At 36.4% G+C, this 23,147-nt stretch overlaps 1 protein-coding gene across 5 annotated transcripts in view; it reads right to left on the minus strand.

Annotated features, from left to right (window-relative positions):
- arnt2 (aryl-hydrocarbon receptor nuclear translocator 2) overlaps nucleotides 1-23,147 on the minus strand; it is a 91,783-nt gene that overhangs the window by 28,849 nt on the left and 39,787 nt on the right. For all 5 annotated transcript variants that reach the window (XM_058781724.1, XM_058781723.1, XM_058781726.1 and 2 more), the window contains 4 exons: nucleotides 22,036-22,112; nucleotides 20,057-20,191; nucleotides 19,260-19,334; nucleotides 12,370-12,521 (listed from right to left, as the gene is read on the minus strand). In XM_058781724.1, the coding sequence (XP_058637707.1) occupies nucleotides 12,370-12,521; nucleotides 19,260-19,334; nucleotides 20,057-20,191; nucleotides 22,036-22,112 (439 nt within the window). The remainder of the gene's footprint in view (nucleotides 1-12,369; nucleotides 12,522-19,259; nucleotides 19,335-20,056; nucleotides 20,192-22,035; nucleotides 22,113-23,147) is intronic.

Raw genomic sequence — 23,147 nt, forward strand, 5'->3', positions numbered from 1 at the left:
TGTCTTTGTTCAGTTTCACTATCAATAAGATGTGCCATTGAGCTTCAAATATACCTGCAAATGAAAAAAGGGCAGCTTTCCTTATCTAAAGGAAAGCATATTACCTCAAAACGAAAAAAAAAAAAAACCCTATTAAATCAAGAGCTGGTAGGAAATTGCCCATGAAAACACACACGGACGCAGACATTAGCAGTCTGAAATGCACGCACACATTCTGGGATCACACTAGGCCACCTGGAGCAGCAGAGGAAAGAGATGGATCAAACCCAAAACACTGAACTGCACTTGAACTTCTCGAGGACAGAAAGAACGGAGGGGAAAATCTGAAACAAAAATGCAAAAAGGGCAAAAACATCCAAGCATCCAAGTTTCCACAGGAACCCAAACTCTCCCCTGCCTCCCTCTGCAATTAACTCACTACGTCTCTAAATGTGAAAAACCATTACAGAACGCCACAGTGCTTTCATCTCGGCATGGGAAATCATGAGCCGGTAACGTGTCGCCGGTGATGTTTCTGAATGGGAAGAGTCTCGGAGGACGCGAGTGTGAGAGCGAGACCCGGCCAAATCCCCGGAGCACCTACGGGACAGATCACGGTTGTCATGGTAACAAAGGAGGAGTGAGTGGCGCAAAACTGGACCGTGCGTGCTGAGAGAGACGGATATAAATGGAGACAAGCGGAGAGACTGAGACAGAAAATAAGAGAGACAAGAGAACAGCATGTACTGACTGATTATTTCCAGAAACTCAGCATCTTTGCCGAAACACACAGAGACCAACATGAATGTGTGATTTAGGGAAATTTTCCTGAATTAGGGTCATGCCCAACAAATACAGAGAAATGTTTTGGTAATCTACAGATACTAAACACAGTCTTCGACTCGTGAAACTGAATAAAATGAGACAATAAAATAAAATAAAATAAAATAAAACATATGACAAGTGGTTTGGAGAATGGATAGAATGGATGAATTATAATTAGGATAAATAATCTTAATTTCTATACGCAGGAAAATGTATTGTTATTGCACAAAAAAATAAAAGATAAAAAAAACAAAATAAATGCAAAAATGGATGGATGGATGATAATCAGGCAAAATCTTATTTTTTTTAATAAACAGATTTATCTTTATTGCACAAAAAAAAAAAAATCTGAAATAGGCTCCAGCATCCCCATAAGAGGTTTGGAGAATAGATGGATTACAATTAGACAAAATTATCTTAATTTCTATAAACAGGCAAAATTGTTTTTATTAGACTAAATAAATAAAATGGAGAAATAGATGGATGGATACAAATTTAATTTAATTTTTCCCACTGAAATGTATTTTCCTATGAAGTTGCATCTCTACATTGTACTGCTAAAAAGACTAAAAATAGCTTGAAATAAATTAGTTAAAAATAGAAATCTAAACTTTGCCTAGTTGACTAATCATTCAGAACAATTACGAACAGCCGTGTTGTTCACCTATTGACATGACTGGTGAAGCGGACTCAAAAGCATGCTCTTTCTGGATAGTTCAAGTCTCGATGGTTAAGCTAGTTAAACAGTTTAGAGTTGACACCAGCTCACTTGCATCCAAAACACAGATTGCTGTTGGTCTTGCGGTAGTGATCTATAACTGGGCCGCATAGTGAGATACAACATCACCTTCCCTTCATTTGCACTTCAACAAAACAAAGTTTCATAACAGGGCCGACTGGAGATCCATCTTTACTAAAAACTGCATCTGGATCGGTTTCTGCCTGTCTGAAGGGAGAATAAGTAACTTTGGCAAACAGTATTTTAGTTGTGAAGCTGGTTTTCCACACAAAACTGTATTTATGGTTTCATGTCAGTCAAGTCCATTTCAAGTGCATTTGTCTTTCAAGGCTGTACACTCCTTTACTCAGCAAAATCACATCATTTTGCAATAAAATATCCACACTCATAATACAGTATCAAATGCGCTCTCAAACAAAAAAAGCTATAAAAGTTGTTTAAGTGCAGCACCTCTGAATGCCATGCATTCATGCAGCGCTCGTCCAGCAGTGTGTCTGTCTGGCGCCTGTAACAAAATATCGAAACTTTTGTTTCAGAATTGCTAATGATCTGTCTGTTTGTTCTGAGGATCTAAAAGCTGTGCGTCCTTTATATGGAGATGTCTGTAGATGGATATCTAGGTTTTGTGGTGGTGTGGCATTACGCTTAAAGCACAAAAAAAAACTGGAGATTCAAACCCCAGATGAACCCCAGTGATTCATCACCGTCCCCTTCAGCAACACAGCTTACAAGACAAACACGGCTCGTCATTTTAAGGCCAAACAATAGAGCTACAAACAAATCTTTGTATTTTTTAGCCTGTTGTTGAAATGGACCCATAATTTCAACAATCAGACTCTGTAATATAGTAATAATACTACATACAATACCATTCAAAACTTAATTAGTAAAAACTTCACAGACACATTAAAGCTGCAGTCCGTAACTTTTTTGGGTTAAAAATGATCCCAAATCAATATTTGAGTAAGTACATAACCAGCCAGTGTTCAAAACTATCACCTTACTTCAGCCTGATTCACAACGGTTAGATTATAATAATGTTTTCTAATTTGAGTGGTATGGGTAGGTTTTCGCGGGAAATTCGAGCATGGCACTGCGTCATTACGTCACGTCTGTAAACAAAGTTGTCCCGGCTACTAGGCTATAGCACGTGAGGATCCTGCAGGTGGTGGATCGTTTATATCCTTTTCTCACAGCATCTAGAATAATTAAATGTATCATTTTGATGGTGGATTGCAATGATTATGTGTTTATGAAACACATGCGAATGAAATTAAATTATATCCCAGTTTTAAATGTGCTTCTGATTACAGATAGCCTGGGATTACACAAGATTTGTATTTTAAAGACAACCAGTTCGAAGGGAGCATAGTTTGCTTTTTGGGTTAAAAGAATTTCTTAATATGAAATTAGAATGGTATGACAATTAGAGATTAGACTGTGCAGAAATTGAAATCTACACGCTAATACTCACTATACTCATTGTGATGCAATGCTAATGGTGTTAACATTAATAATTTGAGAATAAAGTATAACAATAATAATAATAATTTGCACGGTTAGATGTGACATGAACTAACCGATCGTTAGATTTAATTACCATTGGTAGCGCGATTTATTGTAATGCTTTTTTCCTCAGTTGGTCAGAACAAACATGGCAGACTTGTTACTTACTTGTTCAGATGACAATATATGGTGAAAATGTTTATTTGGGTCATATATTCCAAGATGTAGGCTACAGAAAACATCCACACCGGTGCGGTGACTGACAGCCACACATTCACCTCAAAACATTAGATTCATCCGCGCTGGAGCTGTGCCAGAGTACAACCCCAGGCAAGGAAGATAATTCTGCAAGCAGCTGCAATTCCAGGTTTCCAAACAGAGATGGCGACAAAGAGGCAAAACTTACGGACAGCAGCTTTAAATTCATCAAAATTGACATTAAAGACATTTATAATGCCATGAAATATTTTTCAAATAAATGCTGCTATTTTGAACTTTCTATTCATCAATAGTAGTGATTTTTTTTTAAATTGTTTTCAACACTGATAATAATCAGAAATGTTTCTTGAGCAGTGAATCAGCAAATTAGAATATTTCTGAAGGATCATGTGACACTGAAGACTGGAGTAATGATGCTATAAAATTCAGCTTTGCATCACAGGAATAAATTACATTTTAAAATATATTTAAATAGAAAACAAATACTTCAAATTGTAATAATATTTTAATAATATTTTAAATGCCAGCCTTGGTGAGCAGAAGAGATTCTTTCAAAAAAAAAAAAAAAACTTTCGAACAGTAGTGTATATTTTTACTAAAACCTTTCAAAGCATGCAGCAGCATTCAGCAAATAAACTGCTGAATCAATGTTTCACTGAAATGCACACAGTCCTAATATAGTAATTTGCAGTACTGAACTGAGCTTCCAGACTATATCTGCAGTTTTGATACTGATTTTATTTAGTGATAATCTTCCCCTTCACAGAAACTCTGAAATCTCATGTGCAATTGCATTGAGACTGACATAATTAATGCCAAACATCATTAGTTCTCGCCTATGTTCAAATATATAGAATGAAGAATGAGATTTGAGAGCCGCCACACGAGGGACTCTCCATAAATAACCTAAATTAGATGTCAGAACTTGAATATAGAGCATTGAACTACTTTTATGGTGTTTTTGGAGCTTGACAGACGATTATAAACGGTCATTGTGCAGGAAGAGCTGCATGAAGATTTACATGGAATGACAACATAAGTGAAAGTAAATAATGCCTGAATCGTCATTTTCTTAATCAATTCCTTTAAACACAGTGCATGTCAGTCTGTAACACTGAGCATTTGGCTCTGTTTGTGCTGTTTACGTCTTATCTGCTTACCTACCACCCAGTCTGTCTGAGGGGTGAGTGTTTATCGCTCTCACCATGCCCTCTCTCAGCCACAGCATCACTGTCTATTCTGCAGGCACTTTGCCAGTCTGGCGCCAAAGCTGCTGTCTCACCTTGGCTCCGCTGTGCATGAATATTCATCTCACCGGTGCCCGCTGCTCTTATTATTTACCCATAATCTCAAAGTCAATACGGAGAGAATGACACCTAATGTGAGAAAGCTTTGTTTATTTCTGCCCATTTTTCTGGATATCCGCCACGCTGGGATTTCTTGGCTAGCGCGCTGCAAAAACTCATTCGCTTAATCAGTATTTCCGTCTTGTTCTTTAGTAAAAATATCATAAACACTGAATGTTTATGATACAATGCATAAAAAAGTAAACCAGAGTCAAATCAATCTGTCATTAGCCAATCAATGGCAGTTTAGTGTTATTATATTTAACTAAAACTTTAATAAAAATTAAAACCATAAAATCATTTTTTTCCCTAACATAAATTAAAACTTATTAAATTAAAACATAAAAATAAAATTTCTCATTTCAATTTTGTTTAATTTGATGTACTAAAATAACTAACACTGAAATAATTAATAAAAAAAACTTTTGTAACATTATAAATGTATTTACCTTTGATCTATTTAATGCAAAAATGACTAAGAATTACTGCTTCATATTTTTGTGGAAATCGTGACTTTTTAGGATTATTTGATGAAAATAAAGTTCAAAAGAACAATGTTTATTTCAAATAGAATTTTTTGTAACATTATAAATGTCTTTACTGCCACTTTCGGTCAATTTCATGCATCCTTGCTGAATAAAATTATTTATTTATTTAAAAACAAAACAAATCGTACTGACCCCAAACTTACAAAAACTATACTCACATTAAAATAAATAAATAAATAAATAAATAAATCCCCAAAACACACATCAAAATGACTAAAACTAACTACAATTAAAATGAAAACACAAAATATAATAAAAAAAACAACAACAACAAAAAGGGGAAAAAAACCCCACTATAAACAGTTTCTCAATGACACTAAAATAACATTGCACAAGACCTTTCATTCTGCTGTTCCTCTCCTCACATTCACGTCATGCTATAAAATCTCAATGAGAACACTAAGCTCAAAAGAGACTCTGCCTCCCTCTGAACCTTCATATGCTGATATTGCTTTCCGAAGATGATTTACACACCATTTAATCTCTTATTTTGCAATTTTTGGGCTTTTTTTTTGGTTTATTTTTGTGAAACTAATAATTTTCTAGTCCAATTTTACTTTTAAGGAGGCTCTGCCTTTCTAGCATCCTCAGAGAAAACGCCCCCAGGGCGACTCATTCCGGCATTCTTCCACGTGTCATGGGCTGGGGAGTCTGGGATAGATGATGCCACGTGTGATGAATGTCTCCCATATATTCACACTCTCCCAAAAGTACAACACACACACACACACAATCACTCAGGTGTTTACAGGCACACACACACACACACACTCAGTGTTGCATCCACACATACACCTTATTCCACCAAAGTCAGACATTGTTAGACTCAGACTGCCCAAAAATGCCTTGAATGAAAACAGGTCTGGTTTTATATAAATATACAGTGAGGAAAATAAGTATTTGAACACCCTGCTATTTTGCAAGTTCTCCCACTTAGAAATCATGGAGGGGTCTGAAATTGTCATCGTAGGTGCATGTCCACTGTGAGAGACATAATCTAAAAAAAAAATCCAGAAATCACAATGTATGATTTTTAACTATTTATTTGTATGATACAGCTGCAAATAAGTATTTGAACACCTGAGAAAATCAATGTTAATATTTGGTACAGTAGCCTTTGTTTGCAATTACAGAGGTCAAAGCGTTTCCTGTAGTTTTTCACCAGGTTTGCACACACTGCAGGAGGATTTTGGCCCTCCTCCACACAGATCTTCTCTAGATCAGTCAGGTTTCTGGCCTGTCGCTGAGAAACACGGAGTTTGAGCTCCCTCAAAGATTCTCTATTGGGTTTAGGTCTGGAGACTGGCTAGGCCACGCCAGAACCTTGATATGCTTCTTACAGAGCCACTCCTTGGTTATCCTGGCTGTGTGCTTGGTCATTGTCATGTTGGAAGACCCAGCCTCGACCCATCTTCAATGCTCTAACTGAGGGAAGGAGGTTGTTCCCCAAAATCTCGCAATACATGGCCCCGGTCATCCTCTCCTTAATACAGTGCAGTCGCCCTGTCCCATGTGCAGAAAAACACCCCCAAAGCATGATGCTACCACCCCATGCTTCACAGTAGGGATGGTGTTCTTGGGATGGTACTCATCATTCTTCTTCCTCCAAACACGTTTAGTGGAATTATGACCAAAAGTTCTATTTTGGTCTCATCTGACCACATGACTTTCTCCCATGACTCCTCTGGATCATCCAAATGGTCATTGGCAAACTTAAGTCGGGCCTGGACATGTGCTGGTTTAAGCAGGGGAACCTTCCGTGCCATGCATGATTTCAAACCATGACGTCTTAGTGTATTACCAACAGTAACCTTGGAAACGGTGGTCCCAGCTCTTTTCAGGTCATTGACCAGCTCCTCCCGTGTAGTTCTGGGCTGATTTCTCACCTTTCTTAGGATCATTGAGACCCCACGAGGTGAGATCTTGCATGGAGCCCCAGTCCGAGGAGATTGACAGTCATGTTTAGCTTCTTCCATTTTCTAATGATTGCTCCAACAGTGGACCTTTTTCACCAAGCTGCTTGGCAATTTCCCGTAGCCCTTTCCAGCCTTGTGGAGGTGTACAATTTTGTCTCTAGTGTCTTTGGACAGCTCTTTGGTCTTAGCCATGTTAGTAGTTGGATTCTTACTGATTGTATGGGGTGGACAGGTGTCTTTATGCAGCTAACGACCTCAAACAGGTGCATCTAATTTAGGATAATAAATGGAGTGGAGGTGGACATTTTAAAGGCAGACTAACAGGTCTTTGAGGGTCAGAATTCTAGCTGATAGATAGGTGTTCAAATACTTATTTGCAGCTGTATCATACAAATAAATAGTTAAAAATCATACATTGTGATTTCTGGATTTTTTTTTAGATTATGTCTCTCACAGTGGACATGCACCTCGATGACAATTTCAGACCCCTCCATGATTTCTAAGTGGGAGAACTTGCAAAATAGCAGGGTGTTCAAATACTTATTTTCCTCACTGTATATCACTGATGCTCCTGAAGGAAACGCGATGCATTAAGAGTCGGGGGGTGAAAACTTTTTGAATTTGAAGATCAAGGTAAATTGTACTTAATTTGTCTTCCGGGAAACAAGCAAGTATCTTCTGTTGCTTCTGAAGGGCAGTACTAAATGGAAAAAAAATTACATTTCTACAAAATAAGAAAAATTTGGACATCTTCATCCTGTTCAAAGGTTTTCACCCCCCGGCTCTTAATGCATCGTGTTTCCTTCTGGAGCATCAGTGAATGTTTGAACCTTTTTTAATAGTTGTGTTTGAGTCCCTCAGTTGTCCTCAGGGTGAAAAGATGGATCTCAAAATCATACAGTCACTGCTGGAAAGGGTTCAAAAAATATGTAAAAGGTGCTGGAAAACTGAAGAATCTGCAGGACCTGGAGGATTTTTCTGAAGAACAGTGCTCAGTTTAACTGTTCAGAACAAACAAGGGGCTCATGAACAACCATCACAAAACAAAAACAGTCGTGGATCATCCGGGTAACCACACACAGTATTAAGAACCAAGGGTTCCCAAACTTTTGAATGGGGTTATTTTAATAATTTTAGCTTAAATCATTTTTAAAAATTTAGATTTTTTTGTCTTGTGGACTAAATGCAGACGTCTTTTATGCAAAATATCTTACTCAGGACAGTACTAAATAAAAAAACAACATGCATTTTGTATGATCTCAAAATTACTCACATTTTCACAGATTCTGCAAGGGGTTCACAAACTTTCAAGCAGCACTGTATATATAAAATACGTACATTTATATATACACTAGTTTTTATATCTATATCATAAGTTTACGGTCTGTAAGACTTTTTGAATTAAATCTCTGATGCTAACTAAGGATGGATCTATTTGATAGAGTAAAAACAGTAACATAGTGAAATATAAATCACCTATGATAAACTATTTAAATACATTTAAAAATGTAATTTATTGCTATGATCGAAGCTGAATTTTCAGCATCATTCCTGCAGTCTTCAGTATCACATGATCCTTCAGAAATCAGTCTAATACGCTGATTTGAAACATTTCTTATTATAAGTGAGAACAGTTGTGGTACTTCATATATTTGTGGAAATGGTGATACTTCTTTTCTTTTTAGATTCTTACATAAATAGAAAATTCAAAAGACCTGCATTTATTTAAAATAGAAATCTTCTGCATTATGCCGAGTTCTGCACACTGCACGATTTTAGCCCCGATTTTCACTCGCTGACAGGTTTTTTCGAAATCGCCACCCACTGCCTGAAATCGGAGGCAAATCGATGCTCGTTCACGTGAGTGACAATCACGCAGTGTGAATTATCAAAGACGCGATCTGAGAGAATTCAAAATCCTGCTGTGTGAAATGAGTTCTGAATGAAAAATACATCAGCGATGACCTACAGCCAATGAGAGAACAAGATACAGAGCAGCAGGAAGTTCGGGGAGGAGTTATATGAAACGTAGTTTGCAGACCAGACAGAGTTGTCTGCGATTCTTCCTATTGTAAAGTCATGCAGTGTGTAACCTCCTGTCGCCGATCCATCATGCAATGTGAGCACAGCAGCAGCTGAATGCTACCCCAGACAGTCGTGCAGTGTGAAAACAACGATGATCCATTGATGTTGAAAATCGTGCAGTGTGAACTTGGAATTAGGGGTGTTCCCGAAGCGTGAATCCGTATTTGGTAAAGCACGGAAACTGAATAATGCATACTACGGAGCCACTAAAGGAACATAGTTAGCCGCCTGCTAGTGGTTGCCTGTTACATTACAGTATATAAAATTTCACTTACCACATAAACAGAGTAAGGAGAGATGACTGATAGGATGACAGCAAATGATTTGCAGATCCTGAGCACCACTGACAAATATCTAATCTTGTAAAATGTGTGGTAAGTACTGCCGTATACACAGAGTATGTGTGATTGCGAGTCTTGAAAGTGAAAGTAAAAAGCGAGCACACATTCAAAAGCAATTTCAATGCCCTGCATATTAATATCAACTCCCTGATGCCTGCAATTTATATACAGTATAATAACCCACTGATATCACGATGCTGGCTCAATAATCTGCGATGGACAATAGCATCATCTATCAGCCCAACCTTATTTCAAACCCCAAACTTTTGAACAATACTGTATTTCTCATGGCTTCACAAATCGCAGGAAACACCGACATAAGTCCTCATAAATAAAAAAGACATATCAAAGTACTCAATTCCCAGAGTCAATTTCAGCAACCTGATCTCACAAATATAACCTTTCATAATATACACAACCTAAAAGCAGGTTCTCTCGTGGGCGACATAATCGTTCTATCCGTGTTCAGTAGCGTGGAAATATAGAGCAGTACATGAACACTTATTCCACACACAAAACAAACACGCAGTGAACATAATGAGAGCTCAAACATTACAATGTGCAAAGACTCCCTTGTTTTTCATTGTGTGAAGAGAATTACTGGTGAGGAAATTATGAAATGATGAGAAAGTTTATTGACCATGGAAGAGGGGAATGTCCGTTTTGTAACAGACCCGATTTTATTAGCATTCATTAGCAGTGTTGCGGAAGCTATAAACTTACTATAACTCAAATTAGACAAACCACATTTTATTCTGCCTTTAGATATTCAATCATCAAAACAGACCAACCCAACTAGTTTGGCCTAGCTGGGAGAACAGCTAACTGCCTCTGTTTTTAGCTAACTACTACATTTTATATAATTGTTCTAATGTAACTACCAAAAAAAAAGTCACTACTACACTAAGAGGTCACTAAACTACACTAAAACTATCGTTTTACTTATGTAAGATTACATAATTAATGTTAAAATCACCCTGAAATTTAGCAGCTTGCCATGCTACATCGTGATTCAGCTAATCACTGGGAAGCAATGCTAAATGCTACACAGCTACTGTCACTGTTCAGATAAATGACGTTAAGTTCAATATTATTTTCACACAGGGTTTTTCCCTCAAACTGATTCTGGATCAGAAATGAATAATTAATAATAATAATAATAATATTATTATAATTAATAGTTGCTTTAGTCAATAATTATAGAGTATTGCATTGTTAACTTAGCAACACTAAGCTAACACTAAAGCTAAAAAGGAGTCCCTCTCAAATCAAATTATTTTGCCAAATCAGTCGCTTATGAGGTTTATTTCAGTTAGATGCTCTCTTAATCCCTTAATGTCTGGAATAATTATTGTATAATTATTTACATTGATTAGCCCTAGAAAACCTAGTATGCTTTTCTTTCAAACATATTGGTGGTCATTTGTTTTGTGTGGATATATGCATTCATTCATTCATTATTTAATCATTTTACAAAGTGGAGGCAACTTCACGACTAATTTGAAAGCTGGCATCAAAAGGCAGCTGCCTATATAGGTATATAAGTCAGCTCTATAGGTTTTGTAACAGTGCACTGACAGGTTAGAATAGGGTAACTAAACATGTACTCTGAAAATGGTCTTATTTACTACTTTCACCTCCCTGGACCATATCCATAGACAACCTCACCCTAAAAGACAAAAGAAATACACCCAAAGTTGCACCTGAGGGCAAAGTAAATACAGCCTGCTTTAAATGCACATCTACAAGTTCACAGGACCTGTGTGGGCATAAATCAAGCCCATTCTGCCAACACCAGATGAACAGGCAAATACTTCAGAAGTGTTAAACAGAAGGAGAATAAATGATATTGATTTCAGGCTCGAGGCCACAGAGGCCCAAACATCTCGAGGCAGGTCACATGGTTGTGGCTGACTGGTGCTAATTACAGAAACCACCCAAAACCATCAGTCATTAAAGAAGAGCACTTGTTTGCATACTGCTATAAAAGTGTGCAATTAGATGCACTAAAATTGATTTTTTTTTTTTACCTGAAAAACCGAAACAGAATTAAAAAAAAATGTTTTCTTTAGCAAGAAAAAGCAAAACTAAAATTAAAGTTAATGTAATAATCAAGTGATTACATTTATTTAATAATCAACACTCAATTAAAAGTATATATAGAATTGTATATAAAATTATATAATGACATGATTATGTTTCTACTCTAATTTGCTGAAATATAAACATCTAAATGGCGGCTGTAATAAAAACTTGTTTTCATGACAGATTCATTCAAACTTACATTAAATAATGACAACTAAGGTTAAGGAAACATGTTATGTAATATAATTCACCTGTTTAACAAAAAGCTCTTCTCTGGAGTTATTTTTTTAGTAACACTTTAGAATAGGGAACACTTATTCACTATTAATTACGACTTTTCCCTCAATAAACTCCTCATTTGCTGCTTATTAATAGTTAGTAATTGGGTAGGATGAGGAATATAGAATAAGGTCATGTAGAATAAGGCATTAATATGTGCTTAATTACTACTAATAAATCACTAATATTCTAGTAATATGCATGCTAATAAGCAACTAGTTAAGAGACCCTAAAATAAAGTGTTACCTTTTTTTCTAGCCCAATACTGAGTTTATGTATGTTTATGCGATTTTGCTGAGGTAAATGTAACATTACATGACATATTGTTTACAAGCTCTTTATCGACGTCTTTTTTAAAATAAGAAATCAATACTGTTAATCTAGCACTAGTGTCCACACATCTGACATCTGTTGGAGTCAGGATATCAGGCATTCCCAACAAAGTAAGACAAGTCTATTCCGACAGCCTTCAAAGAGATGAAATGAGAAGGTTGTACATACTTGACATTGGTGTTAGTGCAGATAATGTACTCGATCTCGTCTGAATAAGGGTTCTGGAAGGTGAAGCTGCTGGTTCTGATGAGCATCCACTCTCTGTTCTTCATCCGGAAGCGGTACATGACCGAGAGAACCTGCCCTTTCAGCTTGACCACCTAAACACAACAGAAGAACACAGTTCACATCACATGCATTTACATCGTAGAAATTTAAATCTGTAAGTACAAATAAAACTAAAATCAGAAGTCTAGCTGCACCGACAAGTAACAGCATAGCCTACTACTAAATATGTTTGCATTGCATTATTAAACTTGAAACATATTTCTATGTATAAACTATATATGTACAAAAGGCTTTGTCCAGAAGAAAATGTTGGAATAAAACACAATGTTATTTTGTAAAAAATAAACCTAATGTGAAGAAATGACTTGATAGTGACTCTTCAACAAAAACTGGATCTAAAGAGTGCACATTCCAATAAATAAATAAATGAATTACTTTGTTTTTATTTACTGCTCCTTTTTTTGAATGCTTTTGAATGTCAATAACAATGAAATAACGTCATGGGTATTTTGTCATTATAATTTTTCAATGAAATCTTATTTTTACCAAAGTTAGAACTGAAATTCACTGCATTTCAACCACTTCTGATAAGAATTTTGAAGGCTGCTATAGGATTATTGATGGCAAACATCAAATTATGCAATTACATAATACCTTGTGGAGAACTTAAGAACCTTTTAGATAACTAATGGTGCAAATAAATACAAATAAGTACAGCGTTAGTTACAAAGTAGCTAGTATTTACTAAGCCTCTAATGTGGACTTTATTGTTTAAGAACATACAAACGGCTGGTGCAACTCTACTGGGGTCTTTATTTTAATGCTTGAGTGAACAATGACTGGAATCAGTGAAAGAATCAGCTAAATATGACCAATCAGTTACTACAGCAAATACCAAACCTATTATCAAAGTCCCCCACTAGGATCCAAAATTAACGCTCGTCGAGTGCCAAATGTGAACACAAATTGGCTTTAGGAATTAGAAACATGAGGAATATTACATGCTTTATGCAAGAATGATAATATGTCCCTCATTGATGCTGGTGACATGAGTGATTCAATTCAGAAAACAATCAAACCCGATACACAACAGACACTGTCAATGACTAACAACATTTAGCTCAGTGGAAAATCTACCATCATTGGTTTTTCTAGGATGCATAAGGGTTTTTTTCCTTTCAGAACTAGCAACACATGAGTAATAATCCTCACATTGCGATGCAAAAAAATACGTACGAGGAACAAGATGTCAATTTGTCTTCATGCTTTTGTGACAAGTAAGACTGGCTCATTTTGAGCTAATGTCGGACTCTGAACCCCATCCACATGCTCTCCACACAGTCACCTCTATTGTCACTTAAAGCAGTGTTCACCCATCCAAACACAGAGATTGCTTTAAAAAAAAAATCTGTGTTCAGACAAAACAACTTTCCACTCAACAGAGCGTGAAAGACAACGAGAAAGATCTTCAGAGTTCAAAAAAACCTTATAAAGTATCTGCCGAAAATGGTTCTCTTAAACAAACAGCACAGACAGCCGCACTTCAAGTGAGTAAAAAAAAAAATACAGTAAGTTCAAAGAAAAAAAAAAGATAGAAACTTGACTTTTTTTTGGATGTATATCCTGCTTTGAAAGAGGAGAGAGGATATGGGATATTATTCTTGGCGACAAGAGGCCACTTTCCTTTTCGGCTTGAGAAAGGACCCTAAGATCTCAGGAGGGAAAGAGACAAACATTTCAACTTCTTAAACAGATCCCAGAGTTCATTGGGTCTCAAACCAAACCTGAAGTCACACGACTCACATCAAGACTTCTCAATCACCCCTCAAAAGAATCACCTTGCACTGCTTTGACGTGAAAAGAGCTGCAAACAGAGTCACTGAAGGGCAATTTTTTTTGCTGCTTGGTAGTAAGAAACTGAGAACTGAGTGTATGTACATAGTTAAACAGTAAACACCTGAATTGGAGCTGAGAACAGAAAAACTTCCAAACGACTGCTTTTAGACATCACAGAAAAGATAAAAAGCTCATTGACTGTCCTTGAGGCTCTCAGAGCACTACAGAGTTTAATATATTAGGAAACATCAAGGTAAATCATATCTTAACATTTCATTCTGTGATTAGATTAACCTGCCAACCATTTTTTTTTTTTTTTTTTACTTTACTGTAATCTGATGTAATTCTGAGAAACAGAATGTTCAATGACTTTGATTAGGGACTCACGGATATAGAAATTTTAGCCAATACTGATAATTATTTAGATTTTAAAGCCAATAACTGATATATTGATACACAACAGATACCAATCTACATTGTAAGACTGATAACAAAAATACATGCTCATCTTTAAAGTTCAGATCTCCATCAGTGTCATTTTAGTATTATTTCTATAATATTTATTAATATATTGAATTAGCTTTTTTTTTAATCAGTTTTTTTCTTTATGTGCTTTAGTCATTTTGATTAGATTTTGGATTCTTAAATATTTATATTAACTTTAATTAAACTTTATTTCTGTTTTAGTAATTCAGGTTATTTTATTTCAGTTATGTGCCAAGGCAACATTTCCAATTTCTTTTCAGCTTTTATCTAATATTGTGTTATCTAATATTTGTAATTTATTTCAGCCTGATTTCAATTAAAAACTGAAATCCATTTGCTTCTAAATGACCCCAAACATCATGAAAAGTGAAAAACTGCTTTTAATTTACAACAGGTGCAACTGCAGAAAAGTTGTAATTTAGCAAATGTAGATCTATGGCAATAAAGAAATGATGCATGCATGTGTGTAACAAAGAACAAAAATCTTAATTCATTTGTGTTTAAAACCAGCAGGCCAACTAGAATTAATGCAGGTCTATAATTTTTTTTGGCATAAATACACCTATTTTACTGAAGTTACAAGTCACATGACCACTGATATACAGTATTGTGCATCCCTAGCTGTGATGTATCCATCTGGAATTGATTGGATTGTGAATGAAGCTGGGCATTTGAAGGTGAGACACTGAAAAATAAGAGGGATTTAGGAAAGTCTTTTTAATGGTAAAGCAAGTAATTAAATCAGATTAGAATTAATTATAAAAGCAGCAACATGTATTAAAGGGTCAATTCAAAGTTTAAGTTGACTTTAGGGAAGCCAGAGAATTTTGGATTGTGAAATCAGGGCAGGATCTTAGATTTGTGTCTCTCTACGGTTTTCTTTTTCCATTCTTTCATGACAAATGGTCTCTTCATCTTCACGCGGTAAAGAATCTGTCAAGTAAGAATCCAGTAGTCCACAACATGAAGTGATTTCAAGCAACCCCGTGAATGTATATTGTTCTAGCCTCTGACATCTGCCGGGACTCAGTATCGAAACTACAGGCCAAGAATAACACGCTTTCACTGTCTCGCTACGCATAAATTGTCGGCTTTTGTTCCACTTGGCTTCAAAAGGACAAGATAAGACGCAGATAAGACTCAGAAACAGGTGTGTGTTTGCGGACGCCGCCGTGCGCGTGTGTGGTCTCGAGTTTCGAAGACGTCCAGTTATCTGAAGGCTTTTCTGGATGTCAGCCAGAGGGGTCTTTATCAGCCGTCAACAGACCTACGTGGAGAAACAGGGCCAAAGTACTTTGACAAATCTCTTTGTGGCGTACCTGACCACTCAACCTTGGCCTTCCGGGAAAAGCGAGGCGGAGGATTTGAAGGGCTTTTAAGAAGCGAAACACGTAATATAGAGGGCACGATCATCTAGGGAGTAAAAACACTGCACCCACCCTTCAAGTGCCCACAATATCATCCCATGGGGTGGAATACCAACACACACACACAGACATACACACACACACACACACGGTTGGCATAAATGTGTGTGGATATCAGGATGTGAAGAGAATACTGATGATAGCTGTTAACTCCCAGACGGGAAGTTGAAGACAAAGAAAAAGGGGCCAAAAAAGAGCAAAAGCTGGGGGAATAAAGAGCAGGATAAAAGAAAAACAGAGAGTTTTTGTAAAAGACCAAAGATAAGGAGACAGGATGAGGTAAAGAGCAGGAACAGAGGTGATGTGACAGAAGCGAAAACTAAAACTTTTTAGATTAATTTTCACTCATTGAAATAAAGATGAAATAAAATATTAGATGTAAAAACTTAGTTTTTAGTTAGTTTAAACTATTTAGTTACCAAGGCAACATTTATATTTTTGTTTAAATTGAAACAGCAAAATGACTAGAATTGAAACTGGAAAAAAAAAAAAATAAAAAAATCGCAAATGAATTTAACAAACATACTAAAATTTATATGGAAACTGAATATATAAAATCTAATTATAAAATATTAAACCATTAAAAAAAAACTACACTACAATAGTACACAAATAATATGACAATGACATAAAAAGAGACACCAGAAAGATAATAAACAAATTTGAAATAATGCAGAAATTAAATATATGAGATGAAAAACGTATAATTGGTTTAAATCGAAGTAATAAAATTACTAGATTGAAAACGGAAACAATTTAAATTAAACCTAAATAGAAATATAAAAAACTAGTAAAAAAACTCAAATTAAAATGAAAATTGAAAATATAAAAATAAAAAATCTGAAGAAACACTAATAGTATAAGAAATAAAATACCAGGAAACATGGGCTAAAAGACCAAAAGCATGAACAATAACAAGCAGGATAAAAGAAAGATTTTTAAACAACCAAAGATGTATAGATGAGGTAATGAACAGGAACAGCAAAATCTAAAAATGATCAAATAAAAATGACAAAAGCAAAAAGGTAAAATATAAAAATATGAATAAACACTATAATAGAACCTGAGCAACACAGAAAACAAAGAATAAAGAAACAAAATGCCAGACGGGAAGTCAAGGGTAAAGAAAGGGGGCTGAAAAAGACAAAGTCAGGAAAACAAGGATCAGGATAAAAGAAAAACAGCAGGTTTTTGTAAAAGACCAAAAATAAAGAGCTAGGATGAGGTAAAGAGCAGGAACAGAGGTGATGCGACAGGAAGAGAGAGAGGAGGATGTCAAAAGAGCTTCTGAAGAGCACCAGCTTGCGGTTTAATTGGCAACGGGATACAAAAACAGAAAGACAAACAACAGCTGCAACAGAGAAAACCTCTTCAAATGTCCAAACACAAGACTGTGGAAGTGACCACTCAACCACTCTTCACCGTTCTCCGCAGGTACTCGACGAACTCGGAGAAACTCTCAGCGGTAGCCAATCAACACCTACTAACCGATGGAGACTTGCAAACAGCAGTCAAGTTCACTTCCTAGCACTGACTGGAGTGGGGAAGCAGAGGCTTGTGGGGCGAGTTGAGAAGAATTAGTTTTTCTTGTCAAGTAACGTTCACATAATGTCACCCCAGAGCTCAGAGTTTGCTCTTTCACAGCTCTGGAGTCTATTGAGTTCACTATGTCACCTTGTCTTAAGATGTTTCTCCTAAAATTCCTAAGAAGAAACAAATATAGTTCACATACAGTGAGACTGCTCTTGAGGGAACTTCATGAGAAATGCTTAAGTTCATATTGACATATCTGGTTTATGATGCAGACCTGGAAAATCGAAGCACAGTTTGAGTTCTCTTGAAATCAGAGAGTCATGGGCCAGATTCATGTCTTCTTAAGAAAGAAGTTAAAGTCTTGCCAAAGACTCGCTGATCAACACCTCAAATGACATCTACAGACAGATTAGAACAATATGTTGCATGTTCTAATGCACTGTGATTTTTAAAGAATCTGTAAGTTGCATTCATTTGTGCTTTGTCTTTATTCTGCTAGATTTATTAAAAAGTTGTAGGAAAGTTTTAGGAACTTTGTACAAATGTTCCCAATTGCAAATAGCCTGACTATATGGTGCTTTTTGATGAAAATTAACTGATCACTTCTAATGCCGACATTTTGCACTGCCTGCACGTACAATACAAATAACAATAAGTGTGCACATTATTTTTGCCATGACTAACTCGACAGGAATTGTTGCATTATTTTAGGGAATTGCATCTCCATACCTGAGGCCAATGCGATACGCATCTTGATACACAGCCTACGATACGACACATTAAAGATACATATGAAGCAGCATGTGATACGATTCACCCCTATTACGACGCAGCGCGATCCAATTCCGATTTGATTCAATGCATGTTAATCTATATTCTATGTGACTCTCAGGACACACCTTGATCTCACATCATATTCACGTAGCAGCAGTGGTGAGAAACAGTTTAGAGAGGAGAAATCAATCTACATATAAAATATTGGTCCCAAATTATTGGTCACTTTCTAAATAATAAAAGTATAGCGCATCTACCAATAATTATATATAAACAAATCAGGTTTCACCCACGCAAATAGGTTAGAAACGATGCATCGCGATACAAATGCCAACTTGAACCTGATGCACACTTTTTTAAATCAATGCATCACATCTTTAACTTATGTCGATGCACTGAATCTTACAAACCCTCTTTCATTTTTGATTTGTCTCATGTAAATGTGTCCAGATTCACAAAAAATCTAAGTCAGGAAAATTCTTAAGATAAATTCTAAGAAGTTCGTAAAAATCTTCAAATATTCTCAGTTCTCAAATATTTCCTTAAAAATCATCTTTTTTTTTTATTAAGAAGAAAATGGCATCATCTGATTATATGATGATTCTTAAGTTAGAAAAGAAGAATATTATTCTTAAGAATGTTTCGTGAATCCAGCTCTAGTAGACTCTAATTAGCTCTCATTTATGATGTTTCTTTCCTACAGGATCACGGTGCTGATGAATGCGTGTAGGACTGGATCAGTCCTGGCGGTTGGGTTTGCTTTTGTTGTTGTACCTGTTGGAAGCTCTCTCGCAGGTGGCTCTGGTCCTCCGGGTGGCAGAACTCCAAAATGTCTTTGCCAAGAAGATCCTGCGCAAACCCAAGAAAAGGAAGAGATTCATATAAACTCTTTGTACTTGTTAAACAGAGCACAGACAGCATCAGGGTCATAATGAATAATAACTGGAATATGTAGACTATTTCAAGAATATCCCTCAACATTCTCCATTATTCAGAAAACAGCGGTAGAAATGGATATTGGAGTTTGAACTCAAAATATTGGAGTGAATTGTTTTTCCCACCCCTCCTCAGACTCGAGGCTCAAATGGGTTGACAGATTGAGGACATGCAACGGGAACGAAAGCAACTGACTACGGAAGGCAACAAGCCTTACATTGTAAGATAATGAGTTGATTTATCTGCATTTTAATATGCCTCTGTTCATAGAGCTCTTTAAAATGGATACTGAGGCTTTTTAAGTTGCAATTTCTGACCCATTTCATTTGCTGGATTCCATGGCTGCAATACGCTGTGTTTTCTGACAACTGGCAACCCGGGGTGTCGAAATACTATTGGTTAAATTGGCAGTGGGCAGAATCACACAGACAAAAACAAAAACAGACATTCCGACATGGAATGAACATTTCAAAGTAGAATAATTAGTTGTAGCATTGTTTTTCGGAGAAACACGCTTGTGAACTTAGCATGTTTCCTAAATATCTGCAAACATATTATGGAAATGTTATGCTTTAGTACAGTTAAAATTCCATATAGCACTTTTAATATTAAGCTGCACATTCAGTGAAACTGACCTGAGGCTGGTAGCCAATCACGTTGATGCAACGAGGGTCCACGAAAGTGATAATGCCATCTGAGTTGTGGCGGGAAAGGAACTCTGTCGGCACAGAGAGTCCGTTCATATCCATAGAAACTGGAGAACTGGTTACCTGAGAGACGAGATAAAGGGATTTTTATACAAACAAATGGGCAGGATGCTCAAACAAACAGATGCATGTTTTGTAGTGCCGCATGTGATTGTGGAAGAATTAGTTATAGCTGTCTGTGCACATTAAGATGTGGGAAGGTATTTATTGAATAAAAATCACATTTAAATGCAAGACATATCAAAAAGACATGAACTAGACACATTTTGAAACATTAAGTTTTCAAAAGTTGCAGAAGTTGTAATAGTTTTCTGCAGTGATCCTGAGTGTAAAAAGTGAGTTTGTTATTTGAGAGCTGACAAGGTACGTTTTTTTATAATGTTAGATGAATTAAGTTCCCAGAAATATTATGTGACAAGAAATATGAATAAGTTAAGGTAAAGGACAGGTTCAACATATCCTAATACATCTTCTGTCCAGAGTATGCCTGCATGTGCACAACAACTCCAAGAGATGTGGGTTCTTTGCTAGGAGGTTGCTATGCAGTGGTTTTAGAGTGGTTTTAGCATATTATGTCCACTAAGGTGTTGCGGAAGCTTACTAATATGTTGCTATGCAGTTGCTAGGGTGGTCTGTATGGTAACTAGCCTGTTGCTATGCGGGTGCTAGGTTGCTAAGGTGTTCTAGTTGTTAGAATGTTGCTATGCAGTTGCTAAGGTGTTCTAGTTGTTAGAATGTTGCCATGCGGTTGCTAGGGTGATCTAGTTGTTAGAATGCTGCCATGCAGTTACTAGGGTGTTTTTTAAGTAAAAAAAAGACATTTGTTAGAATATTTATATGCGGTTACTAGGGTGTTTCGTTGTTAGAATGCTGCCATGCGGTTACTAGGGTGTTTAAGTAAAAAAAGATAGTTGCTAGAATGTTACCATGCAGTTGCTAGGGTGTTATAGTTGTTAGAATGTTGCCATGTAGTTGCTAAAGTGTTATAGTTGTTAGAATGTTGCCATGTAGTAGCTAAAGTGTTCTAGTTGTTATAATGTTGCCATGCAGTTGCTATGGTGTTCTAGTTGTTAGAATGTTGCCATGATAGGGTCTTCTAGTTGTTAGAATGTTGCCATGCAGTTGCTAGGGTGTTTTAGTTGTTAGAATGGTGCCATGCAGTTGCTAGGGTGTTCTAGTTCTTAGAATGGTGCCATGCAGTTGCTAGGGTGTTCTAGTTCTTAGAATGTTGCCATGCAGTTGCTAGGGTGTTCTAGTAGTTAGAATGTTGCCACGCAGTTGCTAAGGTGTTCTAGTTGTTAGAATGTAGCCATGAGGTCTCTAGAACTGTCCGAAATGACGCACTATACACTATGTACTTATGCACTATTTACTCAATCAGGTAGTGAATGAATTATATAAGGTTATTTTGCCATTAGTAATTGGAGTCTGGTAGCCCCTCCTCCTTCGATACATAATTACACAGTTGAGTGCATGAAGTGTTCAACATTCCACACTTAGTTTTTTTCAGTTATTTAAGTACATCATCCAGGTATTTAAAGTTCTCTTTTTCTTTTTGAAATTTCAGTGTGAACACACTATTCACACTATTTATAATACAAAACGTCATAGAATACTGCCTAAGTACACGATTTGGGACACACCTTAGGATGTTCTAGTTGTTAGAATGTTGCTATGCAGTTACTAGGGCGTTCTAGTTGTTATAATGTAGCCATGAGGTTACTGGGATGTCCTAGTTGTTAGAAAGTTGCTATGCGGTAGCTAGGGTTTTCTTGATAATTGCTATGCTGTTCTGCTGGCTTACTCAAATGTTACTATACAGTTGCTATGGTGTTCTAGGGAGTTGCAAGCATGTTGTCATGCAGTTGCTAATTTTGTTGCCATATACATCAGAGATCTGGACATACCTGCAATCTTCCAATCGCAACCAAGCAGTATTTGCTGGTTTGACCTGCTTCCGTGTCTTCATCCGGAATGGTCATGCCTGGAAAAGACACAAGAACAGTCATTTGTCCGAACAGCAGACTGAAAACATGTGGAGATCCTGATGACTAACATGTTTATTTCTACATCATTTTCTAATGAGAAGCTCTGTTGCAACAGTACACAAGGTCCTGTTTGGTAATCTTTGTGCAAAAATGTTTACGATCCCACTAATAGCATCTGCTCAATATATTTGTCCACATCTCCCTGACTAATCAGGAGTTTGTTCATGCATAATGATTTACTTCAGTCATCTAAAACCAGTAGCAAAGCGGTTACTGTTCCTGGACATTGTCATGCCGTGTTTATGTGGAGTAAATGGGACATGAAGTCACGGCAGATGGGAATAAGGGTGGAGGAGACATTCCTGTCCTGGAGTTTGTTTAAGCAGGAACATGAAGCATTTAATCTCTTTTTAATTACATTAACGATTTCTCGTTGACACACTTCCTTCTTTGCCTTGACCTCATTATGGTTGGTGGCTAAAAAGCTTTTCAGGATACAATGATCTTTGTGAATGACTCGAAGAAGAGAAAAAACAAATGAGAAAGAGAGAATAAAAGTAATAAAATATACTCACAATTTATAAGAACTGCTATAAAAAGCTGTATGTGTTTCCTACAGAACTGTTTTTATTATACATTTTTCATACTAGATTATGATATTTTCAACTTACTTATCCTTAAAACATGTTTTACAATACAAAAAATTGGCTAAACCAGTCATGTGAATGAGGGGTGGGGCTATTGGTTTGCTCAGCCAACAGAGTGCAACAGTCCCGAAAGTAAAAAATACCATTCATTTTCTCCATAGAGGAATTCATTTTGAACAATAACTTCTAAACAGACCTACTCTGATCTCAGACATTGTTAAATGATGATTTATGCTTTTATTAAAGCCATCAGCCCACGTCATTTCAACTTATTTTTTAAATAATCCCTATATATAATCAATATTTTTAAATTAATAGATTTCATATTTCTCCATTGTTTCCATCAATGTCATTCACAATGCTTCATGGGATTGTAGTTCTTTC

The sequence above is a fragment of the Onychostoma macrolepis genome, chromosome 07, assembly GCF_012432095.1.
Source record: "Onychostoma macrolepis isolate SWU-2019 chromosome 07, ASM1243209v1, whole genome shotgun sequence".
Taxonomy (NCBI): Eukaryota; Metazoa; Chordata; class Actinopteri; order Cypriniformes; family Cyprinidae; genus Onychostoma; species Onychostoma macrolepis.